General features: G+C 48.3%; 2 protein-coding genes across 3 annotated transcripts; both read right to left on the reverse strand.

Annotated features, from left to right (window-relative positions):
* Positions 1-667: 667 nt before the first annotated feature.
* Positions 668-7725, reverse strand: galcb (galactosylceramidase b). 2 transcript variants are annotated; one of them, XM_079261922.1, is made up of 17 exons: positions 7532-7725; positions 7362-7430; positions 7199-7262; positions 6377-6490; positions 6162-6301; positions 5388-5426; positions 4106-4236; positions 3824-3979; positions 3622-3746; positions 3414-3541; positions 3233-3322; positions 2820-2909; positions 2606-2750; positions 1618-1798; positions 1384-1547; positions 1231-1307; positions 668-1159 (listed from the first exon to the last, which is right to left on the reverse strand). In XM_079261922.1, exons 1-17 carry the CDS (start codon positions 7676-7678, stop codon positions 1016-1018), a joined length of 2004 nt encoding a protein of 667 aa, XP_079118048.1. In that variant the 5' UTR covers positions 7679-7725; the 3' UTR covers positions 668-1015. The 2 variants fall into 2 exon arrangements, with proteins under 2 accessions (XP_079118048.1, XP_079118049.1); XM_079261923.1 differs by lacking the exon at positions 4106-4236 and adding an exon at positions 5112-5239.
* A 2281-nt stretch (positions 7726-10006) lies between these two features.
* Positions 10007-20276, reverse strand: LOC306772715 (GTPase IMAP family member 8-like; the record flags this gene model as incomplete). Its single annotated transcript, XM_079262318.1, has 3 exons — positions 10007-10883; positions 12431-13394; positions 20255-20276. The coding sequence occupies 3 exons, from the start codon at positions 20274-20276 to the stop codon at positions 10007-10009; spliced, it is 1863 nt and encodes a 620-aa protein (XP_079118444.1).
* Between the last annotated feature and the right edge of the window lie 677 nt (positions 20277-20953).

A 20953-nucleotide genomic window follows, 5' to 3' on the forward strand; every position in this document is an offset into this window, starting at 1 on the left:
GTTTTGTAGGTTTATGTTAATTAGTATTTTATTGATAGAAAATTAAATTATATAAAAATAATCTTTATTTTTCTTGTTTGTAAAAACACAAACTAATAAATACTAACTAGTCAAATAAGTGCAGTTTATGAAGTCACTTTTTTACTCCTAAAGAAGAAAAAGACTAAAATAAAGGGTGTTCACAGATTTTATGTTTTGCAGTTTTATTTCAGGCTCTTCAGACCGTTTAACGTCGATCAATGGACAACTGATCACTGATTTTAGCACACAGACATGTTTATCAATGTACACTTTTCATTAAAAATTAACCTGAAATACTGCTGTGGATCAACTTTTCAGGCTCCAGAAGCCTTTGTTCCCATCTAGCATCCATGACTTCCCCTGAAACGTGTTTTCTATGCAGACAAGACGACATTTGTGTGGTTTTCTAACTCCAGAAGGACCAACTCATCACGCCATTTTCCTGATTGGATGGCTCCATCACCGCCAAGGCATCAATTCAGTTCAATTAAAGCCCCATTTCACCACCATAAGTTATTCCAGGTGAAATATTACCGACCTGCAGACTTCCTGAATACCTGCAGGTCACATGACACACCACCAGATTCAAGTTCAGCAGGATTTTATTTATTAACATGATTAATGTCTCGTTTCATAAAGGTTGACATTCATGTGAAGCTGTAAAAACATTCAGTGCAAAAATCATTAAAACAGTGAAGATTAAGTTACTGTGTGTTGGTCTTGTCGTTGGAGGTCCCTGGTTTTACATCATGGGTTCAACCTGGTCCTGGTTTTGTGTCATCAAGGCTCTGCCTGGTCTGGTCCTGGTTTTGTGTCATGAGGGCCCTGCCTGGTCTGGTCCTGGTTTTGTGTCATGAGGGCCCTGCCTGGTCTGGTCCTGGTTTTGTGTCATGAGGGCCCTGCCTGGTCTGGTCCTGGTTTTGTGTCATGAGGGCCCTGCCTGGTCTGGTCCTGGTTTTGTGGTCAGGTCTGCGTTATGGCAACAGTCAGGTCGTTACTCTGCCACCACAGCGAAGTTATCAAACTGAGCGAGCTCAAACGAGTGCGTTCCTATCGCGGCCCAGCCGTTCTTCGGACCCGGAACCACGACCTCCTTCCAGAGCAGGCTTCCATCCAGCATCCCGTAGACCGTCGGACCCTGCAGATACATTCCAGTGGTGTGAGCCGCCGTCATGGTTTGAGCAGCGGCTCACAGCGCCGGCTACGTACCTTCATGGTGAGCGATAAGGTGGTCCAGGAGTAGGCTCGGGTACCGGACTGTCCCTCTGCCAGGACCGTCTGTCCAGCTGTTGGAGCGGAGGACAGAAGAGACCTTCATCATTCTGTTGTGGAACGGATCAGGGTTCTGATGAGGATACCGACCCAAATCGCTGGTGACTCTGTAGGTACCGTTGGCAAAGACCCAGAAGAAGACGCCTTTAGCGCTGCGGACCAACTGACCCCCTTTGTCCACCCGGGCAGCGATGAAGACGCCGCCGGTCTTCTCGCTTTCCATGAAGACGTCACACGTGACCGTCACGTTCTCCCTGGAACACAAACCTGCTGATGTTAACGTTCCACAGACAGCGGCGCAGCGCTGCAGAGAACACGCCTCACCACCGGAAGTCTCCGATGACGCTGATGGTCTGATCGGCGTCTGCCGCCCAGGTGACCGGTCGCTGCGTCACCACCTGTCGGAAGGTGAAGACGTGCGGTCCCGGGTCTGTGAGGTTCATGAAGTACTCGAACACGCCGGTCTGATCGGCGAAGTTGGGAGCTTCGGAGAACGGAGGATTTCCTGTGGAACACAAGGAGAGTTTCTGTCTGAAGGGACGGTGTGTGTGTGTGTGTGTTGGTGTGTGTGTTCATTAAACGGTCACACTTAAAAAAACGTCACACTTAAAAAGTAAATATAATAAAAAATTCACCTAATTTTACTTTTACCCATGAAACAGAAATACACTTTCGGTAGAATTATAAATATATAAAAAAAAAATCTGTGCTTTTTTCCCCATTAATAAAAAAAACAGACATTATGAACAAATAAAATGTAGTAGTTTAACAGAATGATTTTTTGGTATAAATGAGACAAAACAAAAATAAAATTAGTTTTCAAATTAAAAAATAAATAAGAGAAAGAGCAAAAGAATAAATAAATACATTAATAAATTAATTAATTAAATAACCTGCATTTCTTCCCACAGAAAAGAGTACTTTTTATTTTTTTCAGCTTAGTTTTTGGGTGAAAAATTGGAAAGCACATAAAAACATAATTTTTCAAATGTAAAACTATAAGATAGAAAAAAATTAAAACAAATAAAAGGTATTTTACTGATTATTGGGATGTAAATACTGCAGTCAGTTAAGATCAAATCATTTAGCAAATGGAAAAATATAAAAATGTCATTTTTTTAATGCAAAACAAAACAGCAAAAATGATTCATGTTTCCCCGTAAAAACTCTTCATCCTACGACATTTAAAGATAAATTTTCTGCCAGAAACAAACATGTTTTTATCTTAAAATCTTCTTAATGTTTTCGTTCTGCTTTTCTCTGCCGATAAACTGAAACCCAGAGAAAAGATTTGAGTTATTTTTTTACTCACGAGCGTCGAAGTTGTCCTTGTAGACTTTGGGGAAGCGAGCGGAGGGAGGGGGGTCGGGGTAGCTGCCCTTCCTCCCCGAGGCGATGGTGGTGAGGGTGTAAACTTCATCTTCAGCCAGATTCAGCGTGAAGGATCCATCTACGAGCTGCATTTATCACAGACACGTCAGCAGCTGAACACCTTCCTCACACTCCGCAGCGCCGCGTCTCTTTACCTGCACAGGAGCAATTTTCTGGAAGAAGGACGGCTTCTTAGCCTTGAAGTCGAACTGTGAGCGCCACACCTGCAGCTGCTTGATGGAGGCCTGTCAGAGGGAGCAGAAGAAGAACCAGGACTAGAACATTCCTGAACAGTGGAACCACTGCCTCCCAGCAGCAGGATGGGCATGTTGGCCCGTTTTCTCCTTTTTCCTGCAACTGTTATATTTCTGAAGCCGTTTCCAGACTCGGCCGGTTCTCGACGCGTTGCAGTGGGATGGAAAGTTGCAGTTTTATGCAAATTACCTGAAAAATGCACGACTTCTGTACAGAACATTTTGATTTTCTTTTCCATCAGTCAACGTGACAGGAAGGAGGAGCCTCAAAGCCTTCAACATCTGCAGCAGTCAATGAGGAAACCTGAACTTACGAAGGATCCTTTCAGCTGGAAGGTGGCCGTCTGCGACGTCACGTTGAAGGGAGGGAGAGGAGGACGGATGCAGACCGAATGGTCGTGGGTCTGAGAAGGAAACGCATGATTTAACTTCCTGCCATCAAAACGTTTTTACAACAGAAACAGAAAGCATCTTTCCCAGACGTTTCCGACTTACCATGGTTTCTATGACAACCGTGAGGTTTCCCTTCCCGTCCGTCAGAGCCACGTAACTCCCTCCATGTTCCAGATGGCCAACAGTCTGCAGGTAAGTCCATCCCGGCTGGGCGAACTGGGAGGTGTGGGCTGGGAAATAGATCACTTCGTGAACTGAGAGAAACCAGAGAAGAAGAAGCTGCAGCGTGATGGAGGAGGCGCCGTCTGACCTGTGATCCAGATCGGAGACTCCACCACGTAGTTTCCGCTCCACGGCTCCTGAGCCGTCATCAGCCCGTCTCGGCCGAACGGCAGCTCCTCGTAGTAACTCGCCACCAGGTTCCAGGAGATGGTCCTGCGGGACGGATCATTCAGGTGACAGGTCTGAAACTTCAGATTTTCTCTCAGATTTCGGTTTGTTAGCGTCCTCACGAGGTCATGTGTCCGTTGACGTAGTTCTGGTTGAGAATGCGAGCCCAGCAGCCTCCGCCCACGTCGTCGTTGAAGGTGCTGTAGTCCTCTGATGACCACAGCTTCTTCTGCGTCTTCAGGGCCTGGTCTACGGTGGTGGTTCCAGGGTAGTGCACCCTGCCGGAGACCATGCAGACCAGGTGAGGAGCACGCTTCAGGTGTGTGTGGTCAGAGCCGTGTTAGTAAAGGAAACGTGTTTACAGACGACAGCGCGGTCATGTGACACACACACCAGGCTCCTACCCTATCACATCTACGGCTCTGCTGAGCTCGGGGTCGAGCAGCAGCGACAGGGCAATGGGCTCCCACAGGTTGTCGCTGGCTACGATCCGGACCCCCTCCAGACCGCTCTTATCCAGAGTGTACCGCAGCAGCTGGTACAGAGAACACACACAGTCAGACGTGCCACCGCGTAGACGAACCTCCGGGCCCGTGCACGAAGGAGCTGGATACGACTTGCACAGCGAGGGCTTATTGGAGGTTCGGTTTCTGGTCCGCCTCCGTCTGCTATGTGAAAACCCGCAGAAAGGAGCTGGACTGAAGCTCCGAAACCAGATCACATCGATCACAGCCTCGTTACGCTGCCATGGTAACTGGAATCAATTATCTGAACATCCAGTATGTGCGAAAGGTGGAAATAGGATACACCAAACCACTTAAACCACAAGTCTAAACCAGTTCACAAGTCTAAACCAGTTCACAAGTCTAAACCAGTTCACAAGTCTAAACCAGTTCACAAGTCTAAACCAGTTCACAAGTCTAAACCAGTTCACAAGTCTAAACCAGTTCAAACCGAACCAGTTCACACGGTCCAACGGCGGAGAAGTATTGTGTGATTGGTTGGACATTTGAGGTGGGCGTGGTTAACACGGAGACACATGAAGCAGTTCGCGCTTCGGAATTTTTGCTGATGCAGGAAAAACAGATTGTTTCGATAAACAGCTGATTGACGTGGTGAGAAAGTACGAACATTTTACGACATCTGGCATTTAAACACACGGACGAAGCCGCGTGTTCAAGCCACCCTGCCGCGGACCAAGTCCCTCCCCCCGGCAGTGACCCCCGCCCCGTTGCAGATGAAGCCTCGAGAGCAGGAACAAAGTTCTCGCCTAACACGAGTTCCTGACTGAAGCTTTGCTCAGTCCGGCAGAACAACAGCCACAAACATTCAGCTGAGGAGTTGCAGAAGGAAAGATTCTCAGAGGAGAGAAGCCCAACTCGACGCCTTTTCGCCGGATGCTGTACTTACCCAATCACCTCGACAGAGCCATTTAGAATCGGGTCAGAGATCATCGAACTACAGATGCCCCAGTCGCCGTCTGCGGCGATGATGCCAACGGCAGGCAGACCGGCTCTGTCCAGCATCTTCCTCAGCACCTTGGCAACAAACACAGGTTCTCAGAGGAACCCAGAGAGAACCTCACCAACATCCCAGCTCAATGTGAGTGGCTGTTCTTCCCCGAGTTCAGAGTGGACCGAGTTTCCTCACATCCAGCAGCCAGAATCAAGACGGAGAGGTACTTACCTTGATGTACTGGACGTCAAAGTTCTTCTCATTCCAGATCTAACAGAAGACAAAGAAATTAAAAGGTTTTATTTTCACGGAGAACATCGTCACCATGTTCTACCACGTCTGTAAATATTCTCGTTTAGGCCCATTTCTGCTCCCTCGGATACGAAAATGTGGACGTCCTACGTCTCCGTCCTCATATGAACACGTTGCCATGGTTGTTAAGTCACTTCATCCACTAGGGGGCAGCGGGGAGTCCAGAGTTCACCTCCATGTTCTGACAGCGGTTGGTAGTGCAAAACGCATCGGTGACGCACCGGCAAAAAATCGTTTGCAACCATCCAGAAGCACCAGAAGAAGAAAAGTTTTGTTGCTGTTCTCCACTTCATTTCCTTTCTGTCTCTTCTTCCTGTAACTCTTCTTCTCTGGTTTGCGGTCCAGCTATATAACGCAACACTGCCCCCTGTGGTTTCTGCTGGTGTTGCTCCGTTTTCTGCGTAAAGTGACGGAAAGGTAAGCTGCATGGAAACGGACCAAATTTCACGCAACCGCTGCAGGAGACGGTCGAAACTGTTTGTCTGTGTATCCGCTTTCTTCCAGAACTCTGCACTGCCCTCTGGTGGACAGACTGCCTAACAACCATGCTGATGTGAGGACGCCGTCATACCTAAAGCAGCATAAACGGGCCTTTAAAGGACATGCACGGACTCACCACCTCTTCTGCTTTACTGCCGGTAATTTGCATCTAATTAAATCTAATCTGTGTCTTGGTCGTGGAGGAGGACTCACCCCGACAAACTGGATGTCCAGGTCATGGTACTTCTTTGCACCGAGGATCCAGTTCACCACATACGATGCAGTGACGTCTGGGAAGTCATAGGGCCAGTTCTTCCCATGACCCACCCAGCCAGGAAACGCCCAGGGTAAACCTGCAGGAACACACTGGCAGTTTTAGACTCAGTCATGTCCGCCGTGCAGCAGCAGAGCCCAAAGTCCGCTCTCACCGATGAGGATGATGTCCGGGTTCCTCTTCTTGGCCTCCTTCATCAGCCACCACTCGTAGCCACGGAAGTAGTTCTCATCGTTTTCATAGTGCATGTGTGACGGCTCCGTTCCATCTGATAAGGAGCTCAGTGTGATGTAACCATGACACACACACACACAGCAATTATTAACACGTTTCACACACATCTGCACAATTTACAAGATTAATAATCAGCTCGGATTGTCTGACAAAATTATTCATTCAATTCTAGCTGAAAGTGAACTCATCACACCTCCGTAGGGCACCATGATGGACCACAGCAGCAAGCTGGCCAATCAGCATGCAAATATAAATCACTGGCATTCAATTAATCCGATCTATGTAAACATTTCTGATCAATATGGAGAAAAGTGAGGCTGAATAGTTACTGATGTGTAATAAATTTCTTATAACTTGCTGAGTTTTAGCAAAAATTCCTTCACATAAACACAAATATCAACTAACGTGAAATCATAAAACAATCTTTAAAAAAAAAGATGTTTGAAGTATTAAAAAAGCTTAAAAGAATAAAATTACATCCAAAGCTGACTTTTCAGACTCCTCACAGTTTAAGAAATGCTGCGTTTAGGTGCAACTGGAAAGCTGGGACATCTGAGATATATTTCTACAGGAAGTTTTTTTCAGCATGAAAACACGACAGAAAAGTGTTGTTTTTGTAAATCATGGATGACACATGTAAAAAAAACTTCTCTCCAGAACAGCCTGAATGAGTCACGTGAGTTGTACTTCCTGACAGTAAACAGGTGTGGTCACGTGGTGCAGGTAGACGCACATGACTCACCTGTCGTCTGAGCATCTCCTCCGATCTCCACCTTCAGAATGTGCAGAGAAGCTCCAAAGTTTGGCTGCGCGCGACACAAACATCAACATCAACATAAACACAAACGACAACAAAAACAAGGAGTTTCCTCCCACCTATCCTGCACAGCTACTTCCGGTCTCACCTTGAACAGGTAGTCCAGGATCTGGCTGCGGTACGGCTCCGCGTAGTTCACCAGCAACCGGGACGTCGCCTGCTCGCGCACACAGAGGAAGGGTCAGATTGGGGGGGGGGGGGGGGGGGGGGGGGGGGGGGTCACGAGGAACCAAAGCAGGAAGTGAAAGATGAACTTACCCCTCCTCCGCTCAGACCTCCGATCCCGTCAAACTGCCTCCCCAGACCTGCAGCGTCGCTCAGCGGGTACGTCTGTCCGGAGGAAGACCCCGCGAGGAGGAAGAGGAGCCCCGCACACAGGAGCACCGCATACAACCGCGTATCCATCCCGCAAGCCCCGCACGCGAAGCTGCGCCGCGCCGCTCGCTTATAAGCGCTGGTTCCTGCTGGTCACGTGACAGAGCTGCTGAGCGGTCACATGATGACGTATCACCCAATGAATTTACTTCCCTCCTCCTATTCCGGAAGTTTTAATAAAAACTGGAAGGAGGAGGAAAATGTGAAAATAATTCAGAACACTTAAAAACAATCATATAAACTCCAAGTAAATCAATAAAGGACACGTTATTCATACTTACTTTTATTGAAACTGTTGAAAATTAAAACAGGAAATAAAAATTTGTCCCTAACAGGTTAATTTCATTTCAAAAACTTTTTTTTTGATATTTTAAAATAATTTATTGACTTATTAATCAGTTTTAGACATTTATTTCAGGCTTTTCTCCTAAATGTGAGTAAAATAAATGACAGCTGTTCATAAAGAAAAGGGAATATTAGAAATATATACCATTGTTAACAATTAAAAAAAAGTTCTAAATTCACAGAGAAGAACTGTCACTGTTGAGGTCACCTGACTCTCGGAGATGACATATGGAGACGTTTTTATGTTTTTCATGTGCTGTTCAGTAAGAAGCAGAACTATAAGTTGTCCCATAAGTTCACAATTTATGACTGTTATGAAAAAATGTTACGATTTTCATAACAATAAGTTATTGACACGAGTTCTGTCAAATTTACTGCTTAATTAATACTCAAAATGATCATTTATAGCCATGTTTGGGACATTTTTTGCTTTATGTGAGTTTTTTACTGTTTAATTTTGCCCACCAGCCATACAATACTGACAGTATCGAGTGGCTTGTGGGAAGTTACAGGTTTCTCGCTCCAGTGGCTAAAAGTTACACGGTATCTCTTTAAATTGAAGAAATAATCATTAAATTGTGGAATCTGACTCTATTTTCTGGTATAGTAAAAACGTGGTAAGTTGGTTAAGGTGTGACTCTTTTAGGTGTTTATTTTAATGACTTGTTCCTGACAACATCCAGACATACAACATTTAAAAGACTATGTTTTTATAAAACTACGATGAATCTCTCACATTGTCTTTTACAGACTTGTCACTAAGATGAATCTGCAGCTTGAAGTCTGGAACCAGTTTTACTGTCACATACATCTTTTATCACTTCCTGAATTCTTACAGTTTTCCAGGCCAACAGAATGACTTGTTTCCCTTTGAGCAACCGCGACATCATTTAGCTGCCTGATGCATTCAAAACAGCTGATTAAACAAAATAAAATGGAAAATTTATGATGATTTGATCACCCTAGAACATGTAGCTGGAAGATGCTAGTTCGTTTGGTACTTGCAGCATCTTTCTAAAGCAGCTTTAAGAACGACTTGATCCAGTATTTATTAATCTTCATCTTAATTCCATTTAATTTAAAGACTTATCATTGTAGATCATCCTCAGCTTTCATAAAAAAAGTTTAAAAAAAAAAAAAGCAGGCTAGCTGCCAATGGCGTGGTTGCTACAGCTGGCGTACTGCTACACAAAAGCTAGCAGCTAGCAGTGCGTCCGCTACAGCTAGCTTTTGTGTTTTTGGATGTTCTGGTTGGCTTCCTGAGGTTGGATTTCCTGAGACCGCCTGCTGACCTGACCAACAGGATAAATGTGATGCTGCAACCAGAGTGGATACCCGGAAGCCTCTCAGCTCAGTAAGTAGCACTTTGCTGCTGTTAAGCAGCAAATGAAGTTTCTCCCAGTGGAAATGTGATGAAGTTGTTTGGATATTCCTCTAATTCAACCTGCATTTTGTTGTAAATGCAGAAGCGGAGACAAGAGTTTGAGTATTGACGAAAAGTTTGATTTTTTCCTTATGAACACCATTTAAAAGGAAACAAACAGACTTTCCAGTGATTTAAGATTTATTACCAGGAAGCTTCATGAAAACATCCACCAAACACTCATTTACTGACTTTTTGCTATATAAGTATTTACAAACTTTTTCCTCATTATTCCTTCCTGCCTTGACTCCAGATCCATGACGGATGCCACCTTTACCTGTTTTACCTGACTCTCCACAGAACCAGGGCACCTGGTTGAGGGTTCGGTAAGCCAAACGAGTAGATGACCAGGATAAGTTGAACCTGCAGGGTCATCCAGTTTTTGTTTGAACCCCAGGGCTGTGGTACATTTGTGACGGCTGCAGAGCTGAACAGAACTTCTTGTTGTTTGTCAGATGAATGTTGTTGAAATAAAGGTTTGAGGTGTTGAAACTTGAGGACCAGATAATCCCTCATCCTTGGTTTCATGGAGGAGAAGGATGAATCTGAGCGGCAGCCGTCGTCTCAGAACTCTGCTCCCTCTCAGTCTGTTACTGCAGGAGACATTTGTTGTTCTTCACTGCTCGTCCTGCAGAAGTCGCCTCCTGCTCCACCTCCGCCTGCAGGATGCTCCTCCTCTGCTGCTCTGTGGCCTTCTCTGCCTTTGAAGCCCTCTGTTTCTCCTTCTTGGAGGTCTTTTTGGCCCTCCTGAACATCTTTTTGGAGTAGTATCCTCCACCGTTGTCCATGATGATTCTATCAATCTTCTCCAGAAGCTGCCTGATTTGCTCTTCATCCTTCGCTTCGTTGTTGAAGACATGGTATCTTCCGAGGAAGACCTGGATGAACGCTCCCAGATCTTCGCTCTTTGAGATGAACTGCTCGATAGTTTGTTTCTTCAGTTTATCTCCATGTGTGAACAGCACCAGCGAGTATCTGGTGGCGTCCTCCCCGAACATGCTCAGGATGATCCTGACGGTGTCCTCCTCCTCCTTGGTGAACCTTCCCAGCTTCAGGACCACCAGGAAGACGTGAGGACCTGGAGCGCACAGGGACATGCAGTTCTCAATCTTCTTCAGCACTTCTTCCCCCTTGAAGTTGGTGTCAAACAGCCCCGGAGTGTCGACAACGGCGACCCGTCTGCCTCCAACATCGCCCTCTGCCTTCTCACTGTCAATAGTCCAGGAAGTCGGAGACACCAACGACTGGAACGCCTCTCTTCCCAGGATGGTGTTCCCAGTGGCGCTCTTCCCGCCTCCGGTCTTCCCCACCAGAACGATCCGGAGGGCGTCACTCTTCTTCTGCTTCTGAGATCCTGCAGACAAGAAACACAGCCACATCTTTGGTGTCGGCTTATATCTGGATGAAACTCTGATGTCAAGAGCAGCCGTTTGGTCAGTGAATGCCACGGTGCAGGAGGTCATTAGCCTGTCCAAGCAAACGTTACAGAACGCTGAGCTGGTTTCATGGTTTAATGGTTTAACTGGACTACAGCCCAGTTTAACAAGTGGAAAAGAGGCTGATGACACATGATGTGGGGAGTTGAAGACCACGCCCCCATCATGTGATCACGCCCCTACCCTGAGACCCCCCCACCGCAGCATTGATCAGGTGACACCCCGGTGAACCAATCAGAAACCTTTTAGATGTCTCCGTCACTTTTTCTTTCCTTTCATTACACCAGTAAACCCAGTAAACCCAGTAGTGGAGGCTCCTTACTGGTGAAGCAGACATTTTTCAGTTTCACATAAAGACAACAAAAATAAACAGCAATAAAACACTTTGAATCCTGAAAGAACGTTTGTTTAATATTGTTTTATTTAGTCACAGAGACGACATGTTTCATAATCTTAATAACAATCCAAGCAGGCAGTAAAACAGCTGATGGAAGATAAACGTCGCCAAAAAGTTTTCCTGCTCAGATTAATATAATGATGATTTAATTAGTGAGAAAAAAGATTCAAGATTTGTTTTGATTTAACACAATATTCAGGAAAAGACTTGAGATATTTACAGTCTGTACGGGTCGTCATGAAGATGCAACGTGTTTCTGCAAGGCAACACACAAACCAAACACCGGACCTGTCCGCCATTGCCTCCATGGAAGCCTTTACCAGCTTGCAGCAGGCTTCATTTCCACCACTGGGTGTCACTATTTCCAACATGCTGGTCCTTGAACAGAAATCAGAACCAGAATGATCGGATTCCTGAAAGCTGGTTCCAGTTCTGCAGACCAGTGGTTCAAAAACTTTTACAGCTGCGATCCTAACAACACGTATGACACGATAACAGTGTGATATATCAGATATGTTAAAATCTGCTAAATATAAAGCTGTTTGAGTCTTCATAAATTAGTGGTTTTTGGTGGATTTCGTTCATTACTGTGACAAATCAGATTTGTAGTGTGACGGTTAATAACTTAAATTTCACCAATTTATCTGCTGGTTTTATTTAGACAGCCTCGGTAAAATGACCAAGTTTATTTGATAAAAGTAGGCTGTATATTTTTTCTACAATTACCTGGTGACCCCCGTGAAATGGTCTAGTTACCCCACGAGGGTCCCGCCCCTCTCCCAGTTTGAGAACCACCGCGACAGACAACAGTAAACTTTTTGCGTAAGTGAACCATCTTTGGCATCAAAAAGAGGAAGTTATGTTAGAAAACAGCTTGATGGTTCGCAAAGCTTTAGGAATTTAGATAAAGACTTTGCGATTTCAGGCTACATTTGGGATTTAATCTTACAGGGTTTCCATAGCTTAAGGGTCTCTGAGCAACACCAGAGAAGATAGAAGACCGATGAGGAGGGAGCTTCATGTCATGGGACCATTTTTCTCCGACACCCACAGGATCGACCCCCGAACGTTTTCCAGTTATTCCAGAAAGACGTGATATATACCTTTAACTTCTCAGTCCATCTTATTTCATTCATCTGACGTAAACGAAGAGCATCCTCTTCCTCCACCCTTCGTCTTACTGGATGTGGCAGCGGTCGGAAACTCTCAGGCTTAAAGCGCCGACCAGAGCTCCAACAGCAGCTCCGGCGGCGGCGCCGACCACCACGCCAATTGGACCTCCAGCTATCCCCAGGACTCCTCCCACAGCGGCTCCGCAGGACGTTGCTATGGCGATTGTTGGTGCGCCGATGAAGTCATTCGACCTCTCGGCCCGGGTTCGGGCCTCGTGCTGGTATCTCATGTGGACCCTGGTCTCCTCCGTGCGGTATGTGTGTCCGGAGTATTTGGCTCGGAGCGCCAGCAGCTCCTTCTGCCTCTGCTCCTCCATCTCCTTCAGGAGTCGCTCCTTCTCCTTCTGGATGGCTGCCTCTGCTTTCCGGAACATGTCGTTGGTGTAGTAGCTGTCACCGTTACCCATGCTCATCTTATCGATCATGTCCAGCAGCCGTCTGGTCTGCTGGGGGTCTTTGACCTCATTGTTGAAGACGTGGTATCTGTCGTAGCACTTCCGGATGAGGGCTTTCAGGTCCGGACTCTCCGAAATGAAGCTCTCGATGGACTGCGCCTTCAGCTGGTCGCCGTGCGTGAAGAGCACCATGGTGTACCTTGCTGCATCTTCACCAAACGTGGTCTGGATCATCTGGACGGTGTCCTTCTCCTCCTGGGTGAACCTACCCAGCTGCAGGACCACCAGGAAGGTGTGAGGACCCGGAGCAGACAGAGAGATGCACATCTTGATCCTGTTCAACACCTCTTCCTGGGTGAAGTTAGTGTCAAACAGCCCCGGAGTGTCGATGACAGCCACCTTCCGGCCGTCCACGACTCCTTTGGCTTTCTGACACTCTGCCGTAAGCGAAGCTGGAGACAAGTCTGACTCGAAGGCCTCCCTCCCCAGGATGGTGTTCCCCGCCGCGCTCTTCCCGACTCCGGTCTTCCCGACCAGAACGATCCTCCTCTCGTCTGGGTCTGTGCCAGCTGTGAACCCTGTAGGAAGAAATATACCGTTCATCATATGGCGCTGCGCTGTCACGCCACCGTGCACGCTGACATACACACAACACATGGCGTAACATCTTCAAGTCATAATGAATCACATCAAACATCATCACATGAAAACAGCAGTTTGTTTCTGGACTGACTCAGAGCGTCATGTCTCCCAGCTGGTGTCTCATGTTCAACTTCCTGTATCTAATCAACCAATCACACGGCTGCAACTCTATACAGTCATGTTGACATGATGAAGACGACTGAGAGAAACTGAGGATATAAGAAACTGGTTGGAGATGCTAGAAAGACAACAGGAAGTCCAGTAAGCACTGGTTCATGTCAAGGTCAGCAGATAACCCTCCTGTCAGTAAAAACAGGAAACTGAGGCTACAATTCACACAGACTCACCAGAACTGGACAATAGAAGATGGAGAAACGTTGCTGGTCTGATGAGTCTCCAGTTCAGCTCCACATTCACATGGTAGGATCAGAATCTGCTGGAAACATCATGACAATATGGTGGTTGTCCCAACATGGAGCCTTGTGGGACTCCCATAGACCAGACCGTTGTGATGAGGTGGAACGGGAGATTCTCATCATGATGAGGTGGAACGGGAGATTCTCATGGTGATGAGGTGGAACGGGAGATTCTCATGGTGATGAGGTGGAACGGGAGATTCTCATGGTGATGAGGTGGAACGGGAGTTTCTCATGGTGATGAGGTAGAACGGGAGATTCTCATGGTGATGAGGTGGAACGGGAGATTCTCATCATGATGAGGTGGAATGGGAGATTCTCATGGTGATGAGGTGGAACGGGAGATTCTCATCATGATGAGGTGGAACGGGAGATTCTCATGGTGATGAGGTGGAACGGGAGATTCTCATGGTGATGAGGTGGAACGGGAGATTCTCATCATGATGAGGTGGAACAGGAGATTCTCATCATGATGAGGTGGAACGGGAGATTCTCATGGTGATGAGGTGGAACGGGAGATTCTCATGGTGATAAGGTGGAACGGGAGATTCTCATGGTGATGAGGTGGAACGGGAGATTCTCATGGTGATGAGGTGGAATGGGAGATTCTCATGGTGATGAGGTGGAACGGGAGATTCCCATCATGATGAGGTGGAACGGGAGATTCTCATGATGATGAGGTGGAACGGGAGATTCTCATGATGATGAGGTGGAACGGGAGATTCTCATGATGATGAGGTGGAACGGGAGATTCTCATGGTGATGAGGTGGAACGGGAGATTCTCATGGTGATGAGGTGGAACGGGAGATTCTCATCATGATGAGGTGGAACGGGAGATTCTCATGGTGATGAGGTGGAACGGGAGATTCTCATGGTGATGAGGTGGAACGGGAGATTCTCATGGTGATGAGGTGGAACGGGAGATTCTCATGGTGATGAGGTGGAACGGGAGATTCTCATGGTGATGAGGTGGAACGGGAGATTCTCATGGTGATGAGGTGGAACGGGAGATTCTCATGGTGATGAGGTGGAACGGGAGATTCTCATCATGATGAGGTGGAACGGGAGATTCTCATGGTGATGAGGTGGAACGGGAGATTCTCATGTTGATGAGGTGGAACGGGAGATTCTCATGGTGATGAGGTGGAACGGGAGATTCTCATCATGATGAGGTGGAACGGGAGATTCTCATGGTGATGAGGTGGAACGGGAGATTCTCATGTTGATGAGGTGGAACGGGAGATTCTCATGGTGATGAGGTGGAACGGGAGATTCTCATGGTGATGAGGTGGAACGGGAGATTCTCATGTTGATGAGGTGGAACGGGAGATTCTCATGGTGATGAGGTGGAACGGGAGATTCTCATGGTGATGAGGTGGAACGGGAGATTCTCATGGTGATGAGGTGGAACGGGAGATTCTCATGTTGATGAGGTGGAACGGGAGATTCTCATGGTGATGAGGTGGAACGGGAGATTCTCATGGTGATGAGGTGGAACGGGAGATTCTCATGGTGATGAGGTGGAACGGGAGATTCTCATGTTGATGAGGTGGAACGGGAGATTCTCATGGTGATGAGGTGGAACGGGAGATTCTCATCATGATGAGGTGGAACGGGAGATTCTCATCATGAAAAATCATAAAAAATCTCTGAGGAATGTTCCCACCTTGTTTAATCCGACTCAGTTCCAGAAGGAGGCCCTGACGAAGTGGCCTGTCATTTTATTAGTCTTGTAAATGATGGTTTCCACACAGTCCAGCTTTGCAGCATCATGCTGATACGGCAGAGTGGACAAACAGGAAATGTAAATGTTGTAAATATTATAACATGAACTAAACTAAATGAGGACGAAGTTTCTGATTCTTTCGTCTGTAAATCAGGACATGAGAGGATGATTTAATCTGCAGAGACCAGCTGTGTTTCTGCACAAACAGCAACAACAAAACACTCTTTTTTCTCTCCAGAAGGAAGCGCAGCAGCCACGTGGAAGCTGGAATGAAGTTCTGTCAGGTGGAAGCAGCAGAGCAGGGTTTCTGGGTGGGACTCTGAACGCACCTTTGTGTTTTTACAGACATAACAAAGCTGAAGAGAGGCGGGCCTTTTCGCTCCATCGCCTCATTCACAGCACAAAGAACAGCTGAAATGAGGAACAGATTTGATGTAAAAGTAACACCAGGTGAGCTCTTCCCTTCATGCATCACACCTTCAGGAATGCAGAGCACCACATTAACCAGTAGAACCAGTACAACCTGCTGGTGTTTGTCAGGCTGCCTCCTGAGACTCCAGACGGTCCTGAAACTAGATCCAAAACCACTTTTACGTCTTTACAGTATTTCAGGAAGTCCTAATGGAATTATGACATTATAACATTTTCAGGCTTAAATCTCCAAGTTTCCCAAACTGTCGCAGAACGGAACAGCAGAGGCCATCCATCCATCCATCCATCTTCTGCTGCTTATCCGGGGTCGGGTCGCGGGGGCAGCAGCCTAAGCAGGGAAGCCCAGACTTCCCTCTCCCCAGCCACATTTGCCAATCTGCGGGGGGGATCCCGAGGCGTTCCCAGGCCAGCCGAGAGATGTAATCCCTCCAGCGTGTCCTGGGTCTTCCCCGGGGTCTCCTCCCCAAGGGACGTGCCTGGAACACCTCACCAGGGAGGCGTCCAGGAGGCATCCTGACCAGATGCCTGAGCCACCTCAACTGGTTCCTCTCGATGCGGAGGAGCAGCGGCTCTACTCTGAGCCCCTCCCGGATGACCGAGCTCCTCACCCTATCTCTAAGGGAGAGCCCGGCCACCCTGCGGAGGAAACTCATTTCAGCCGCCTGTATACGAGATCTCCTTCTTTCGGTCACGACCCACAGCTCATGACCATAGGTGAGGGTAGGAATGTAGATCGACTGGTAAATCCAGAGCTTCGCCTTCTGGCTCAGCTCCTTCTTCACCACGACAGACCGGCGCAGAGCCCGCATTACTGCAGACGCCGCACCGATCCGTCTGTCCATCTCACGCTCCATCCTTCCCTCACTCGTGAACAAGACCCCGAGATATTTAAACTCCTCCACTTGAGGCAGGACCTGACTCCCGACCCGGAGAGGGCAATCCACCCTATTCCGGCTGAGGACCATGGTCTCAGATTTTGAGGTGCTGATTCTCATCCCAGCCGCTTCACACTCGGCCGCGAATCGCTCAAGCGAGAGCTGGAGATCACGACCAGACGAAGCCAACAGGACCACGTCATCCGCAAAAAGCAGGGACCCAATCCTGAGGCCACCAAGTCGGATCCCCTCAACCCCTCGGCTGCGCCTAGAAATTCTGTCCATATAAGTTATGAACAGAATCGGTGATAAAGGGCAGCCTTGGCGGAGTCCAACCCTCACCGGAAACGAATCCGACTTACTACCGGCAATGCGGACCAAGCTCTGACACCTGTCGTACAGGGACCGGACAGCTCGTACAAGGGGGACCGGTACCCCATACTCCCGGAGTACCCCCCACAGGAGCCCCCGGGGGACACGGTCGAATGCCTTCTCCAGGTCCACAAAGCACATGTAGACTGGTTGGGCAAACTCCCATGCCCCCTCCAGGACCCCAGAGAGGGTATAGAGCTGGTCCACTGTTCCGCGACCAGGACGAAAACCACACTGCTCCTCCTCAATCCGGGATTCGACTATCCGGCGGACCCTCCTCTCCAGGACCCCTGAATAGACCTTACCAGGGAGGCTGAGGATTGTGATTCCCCTGTAACTGGAACACACCCTCCGGTCCCCCTTCTTAAAAAGGGGGACCACCACCTCAGTCTGCCAATCCAGCTTCACTGTCCCCGATGTCCACGCGATGCTGCAGAGGCGTGTCAGTCAGGACAGCCCCACAGCATCCAGAGCCTTAAGGAACTCCGGGCGGATCTCATCCACCCCCGGGGCCTTGCCGCCAAGGAGCTTTTTGACCACCTCAGCGACTTCAGCCCCAGAGATAGGAGAGTCCACCCCTGAGTCCACCAGCTCTGCTCCCTCATGGGAAGCCGTGTTGGTAGGATTGAGGAGGTCTTCGAAGTATTCCCCCCACCGACCCACAACGTCCCGAGTTGAGGTCAGCAGCTCCCCATCTCCACTGTACACAGTATTGATGGAGCACTGCTTCCCCCCCCTGAGCCGCCGGATGGTGGACCAGAATCTCCTCGAAGCCGTCCGGAAGTCTTTCTCCATGGCCTCGCCGAACTCATCCCATGCCCGAGTTTTTGCCTCGGCAACGGCCGAAGCCGCATGCCGCTTAGCCTGTTGGTACCCATCAGCTGCCTCCAGAGTCCCACAGGCCAAGAAGGCCCGATAGGACTCCTTCTTCAGCTTGACAGCATCCCTCACTGCTGGTGAGGGATGCCAACGAGTCCTGGGATTACCACCACGACAGGCACCAACGACCTTACAGCCACAGCTCCGGCTGGCCGCCTCAGCAATAGAGGCACGGAACACAGCCCATTCGGACTCAATGTCCCCCGCCTCACCCGGGACATGTTCGAAGCTCTGCTGAAGGTGGGAGTTGAAGCTCGCTCTGACGGGGGACTCAGCCAGACGTTCCCAGCAGACCCTCACAACACGTTTGGGCCTGCCAGATCTGACCGGCTTCCTCCCCCACCATCTGAGCCAACTCACCACCAGGTGGTGATCAGTTGACAGCTCCGCCCCCCTCTTCACCCGAGTGTCCAAGGCATGTGGCCGCAGGTCCGACGATACGACTACAAAGTCGATCACTGAACTGCGGCCCAGGGAATCCTGATGCCAGGTGTACATATGGACACTCTTATGTTGGCACATGGTGTTCGTTATGGACAATCCATGACGAGCACAGAAGTCCAATAACAGAACACCATTTGGGTTCAGAGGGGGGGGACCATGCCTCCCAATCACTACCCTCCAGGTCTCACTGTCATTGCCCACGTGAGCATTGAAGTCCCCCAGCAGAACAATGGAGTCCCCAGAAGGAGCACCCTCCAGCACTCCCTCCAAGGACCCCAGAAAGGGTGGGTACTCTGAACTGCTGTTCGGTGCATAAGCACAGACAACAGTCAGGACCCGTCCCCCCACCCGGAGGCGGAGGGAAACTACCCTTTCATCCACCGGGGTAAACCCCAACGTGCCCGGCGCCTCCCACCATGAGCAACTCCAGAGTGGAAGAAGGTCCAGCCCCTCTCGAGGGTTCTGGTTCCAGAGCCCAAGCCATGCGTCGAGGTGAGTCCAACTATATCTAGTCGGAACCGCTCAACCTCGCGCACAAGCTCAGGCTCCTTCCCCACCAGAGAGGTGACGTTACACGTCCCTAGAGCCAGCTTCTGCAGCCGGGGATCGGACCGCCAGGGTCCCCGCCCCTTGCTGCCGCCCAGCTCACATTGCACCCGACCCCTACGGCTCCTCCTGCAGATGGTGAGCCCACGGGAGGTGGGGCCCATGTAACCCTTTCGGGCTGAGCCCGACCGGGCCCCATGGGCGAAGGCCCGGCCACCAGACGCTCGCTCTCGTACCCCGCCTCCAGGCCTGGCTCCAGAGTGGGGTCCCGGTAACCCGCGTCCGGGCAAGGGAACATTTATGCCCAGGTTTGTCATCGTCATAGGGGTCTATGAGCCGTGCTTGGTCTGGTCCCTCCCCTAGACACCTGTTTGCCATGGGTGACCCTACCAGGGGCATAAAGCCCCCGACAACATAGCTGCTAGGATCTTCGGGACGCACAAACCCCTCCACCACGATAAGGTGACGAACAGCAGAGGCGTAGAAATAAAACTCTGCTGCTTCATGCTTTAGTCTCCTAACCACTGAGAAACCCCACCAGGCTCATCCGGACCCCCTCACCGATGAAGCTTAGTCAGCTGCTGCATGAAAAACCCAAACATGGAGAAAAGTTTTCCTCCTCATCAGCTGTCAGCTGCTTTCTGTCCAGCATCCAGCAGGGGGCGCCATCCCCACTGAAACTGGTTAGACTCCAGTTCCACCTGTTCTGGTCTCTGTTTTTAAGTTTTAACATCATTACAGTCAGAAATATTCTGACTTTAGAGACAGAAAAACATGATGGTTTGGTTTAAAGTGTCCTTCAGGTGATTTTTCTGCATCAGTTCAGGACAGAAAGTGAATCTGTTGATGTTAAACTCAACGAAACTGGTAAAAATACAGATTTGTGCAAGATGTTTGGTTTCGCTGTGAGAGCAGAAGGCATCCTGCAGAGACCTAAAGAAGCGTTTAAGAAACGTAAAAATGATTCCACCCTAAAGAAAAAACAGGTTTTTATCACAGTGTCTGCAGAGACGTGCAGTTCTTCTGAACCTCAGGAATCTTCAGTCTGTTTGCTGCATAAATGATCAGAGCGTGAAGAGAAACAAGCGAATGGAACGTCTCTTACCTTGATAATTTGCTCCATACATGTTGAAATCTTCCTCTTGGTCCTGACGTCTCCTCTGCCTCTTCTTCAAACCAGTCAGGACAAACAAAACAACTGGCGGAGATGGTGGAGAAGCTCTGGAGCCACCAGGAGCCACTCCTTTACGCAGGAAAGCCTCAGCTGGCGGTCAGAGCTCAGACTGAAACATTCCTGAAGCTCCAGCCAGGAACTCAACGTGAAATTCAGGTTGGGGAAGGTTTCCATGGCAACGCCGAGCCCAAACAGGACAAAGGGAGCAGAGAAGTCTGAATATGGAAATTAAAAACTATCACCTCTGACTGGGTGAGAAGGAATATTCTGATAACAGGTCATACTTATGACGGGTGTGGTTCAGCCATAAAATAAAATCAAATTAAAAGAAAAAAATGCAGAAATAGAAAATCACAGGACAAAACACATTTAGAAAACTAAATCTATTAGTTTTTGCTGTATTTAAAATGAATAAAAAAGATGCAAAATCTCAAATGTCTGCAAATTCACCATGTTTATTATCTAGATTCAATAGAAAAACATAAACTCAATGAATGAATATGACAATAAAACAACAATAAACCACGGGAATAAACATAAAAATAAATAATAAATAGAATTACATTTTGTTCTACAGTATTTGTTGGAAAATGATTTTTATGAATAAAGTTGGCTTAGATTATTGAATTA

The sequence above is a fragment of the Telmatherina bonti genome (genome assembly GCF_933228915.1).
Source record: "Telmatherina bonti genome assembly, chromosome: 22".
Taxonomy (NCBI): Eukaryota; Metazoa; Chordata; class Actinopteri; order Atheriniformes; family Telmatherinidae; genus Telmatherina; species Telmatherina bonti.

Excerpts from the sequence above, each read along its gene's own strand:
- galcb (XM_079261922.1), bottom strand. The coding sequence starts at position 7,678 with ATGGATACGCGGTTGTATGCGGTGCTCCTGTGTGCGGGGCTCCTCTTC. Across the intron at positions 3,542-3,621 it reads GTCTCCGATCTGGATCACAG|CCCACACCTCCCAGTTCGCC; the intron begins GTCAGACGGCGC and ends TCTATTTCCCAG. Across the intron at positions 1,160-1,230 it reads CCTTATCGCTCACCATGAAG|GGTCCGACGGTCTACGGGAT; the intron begins GTACGTAGCCGG and ends ATGTATCTGCAG.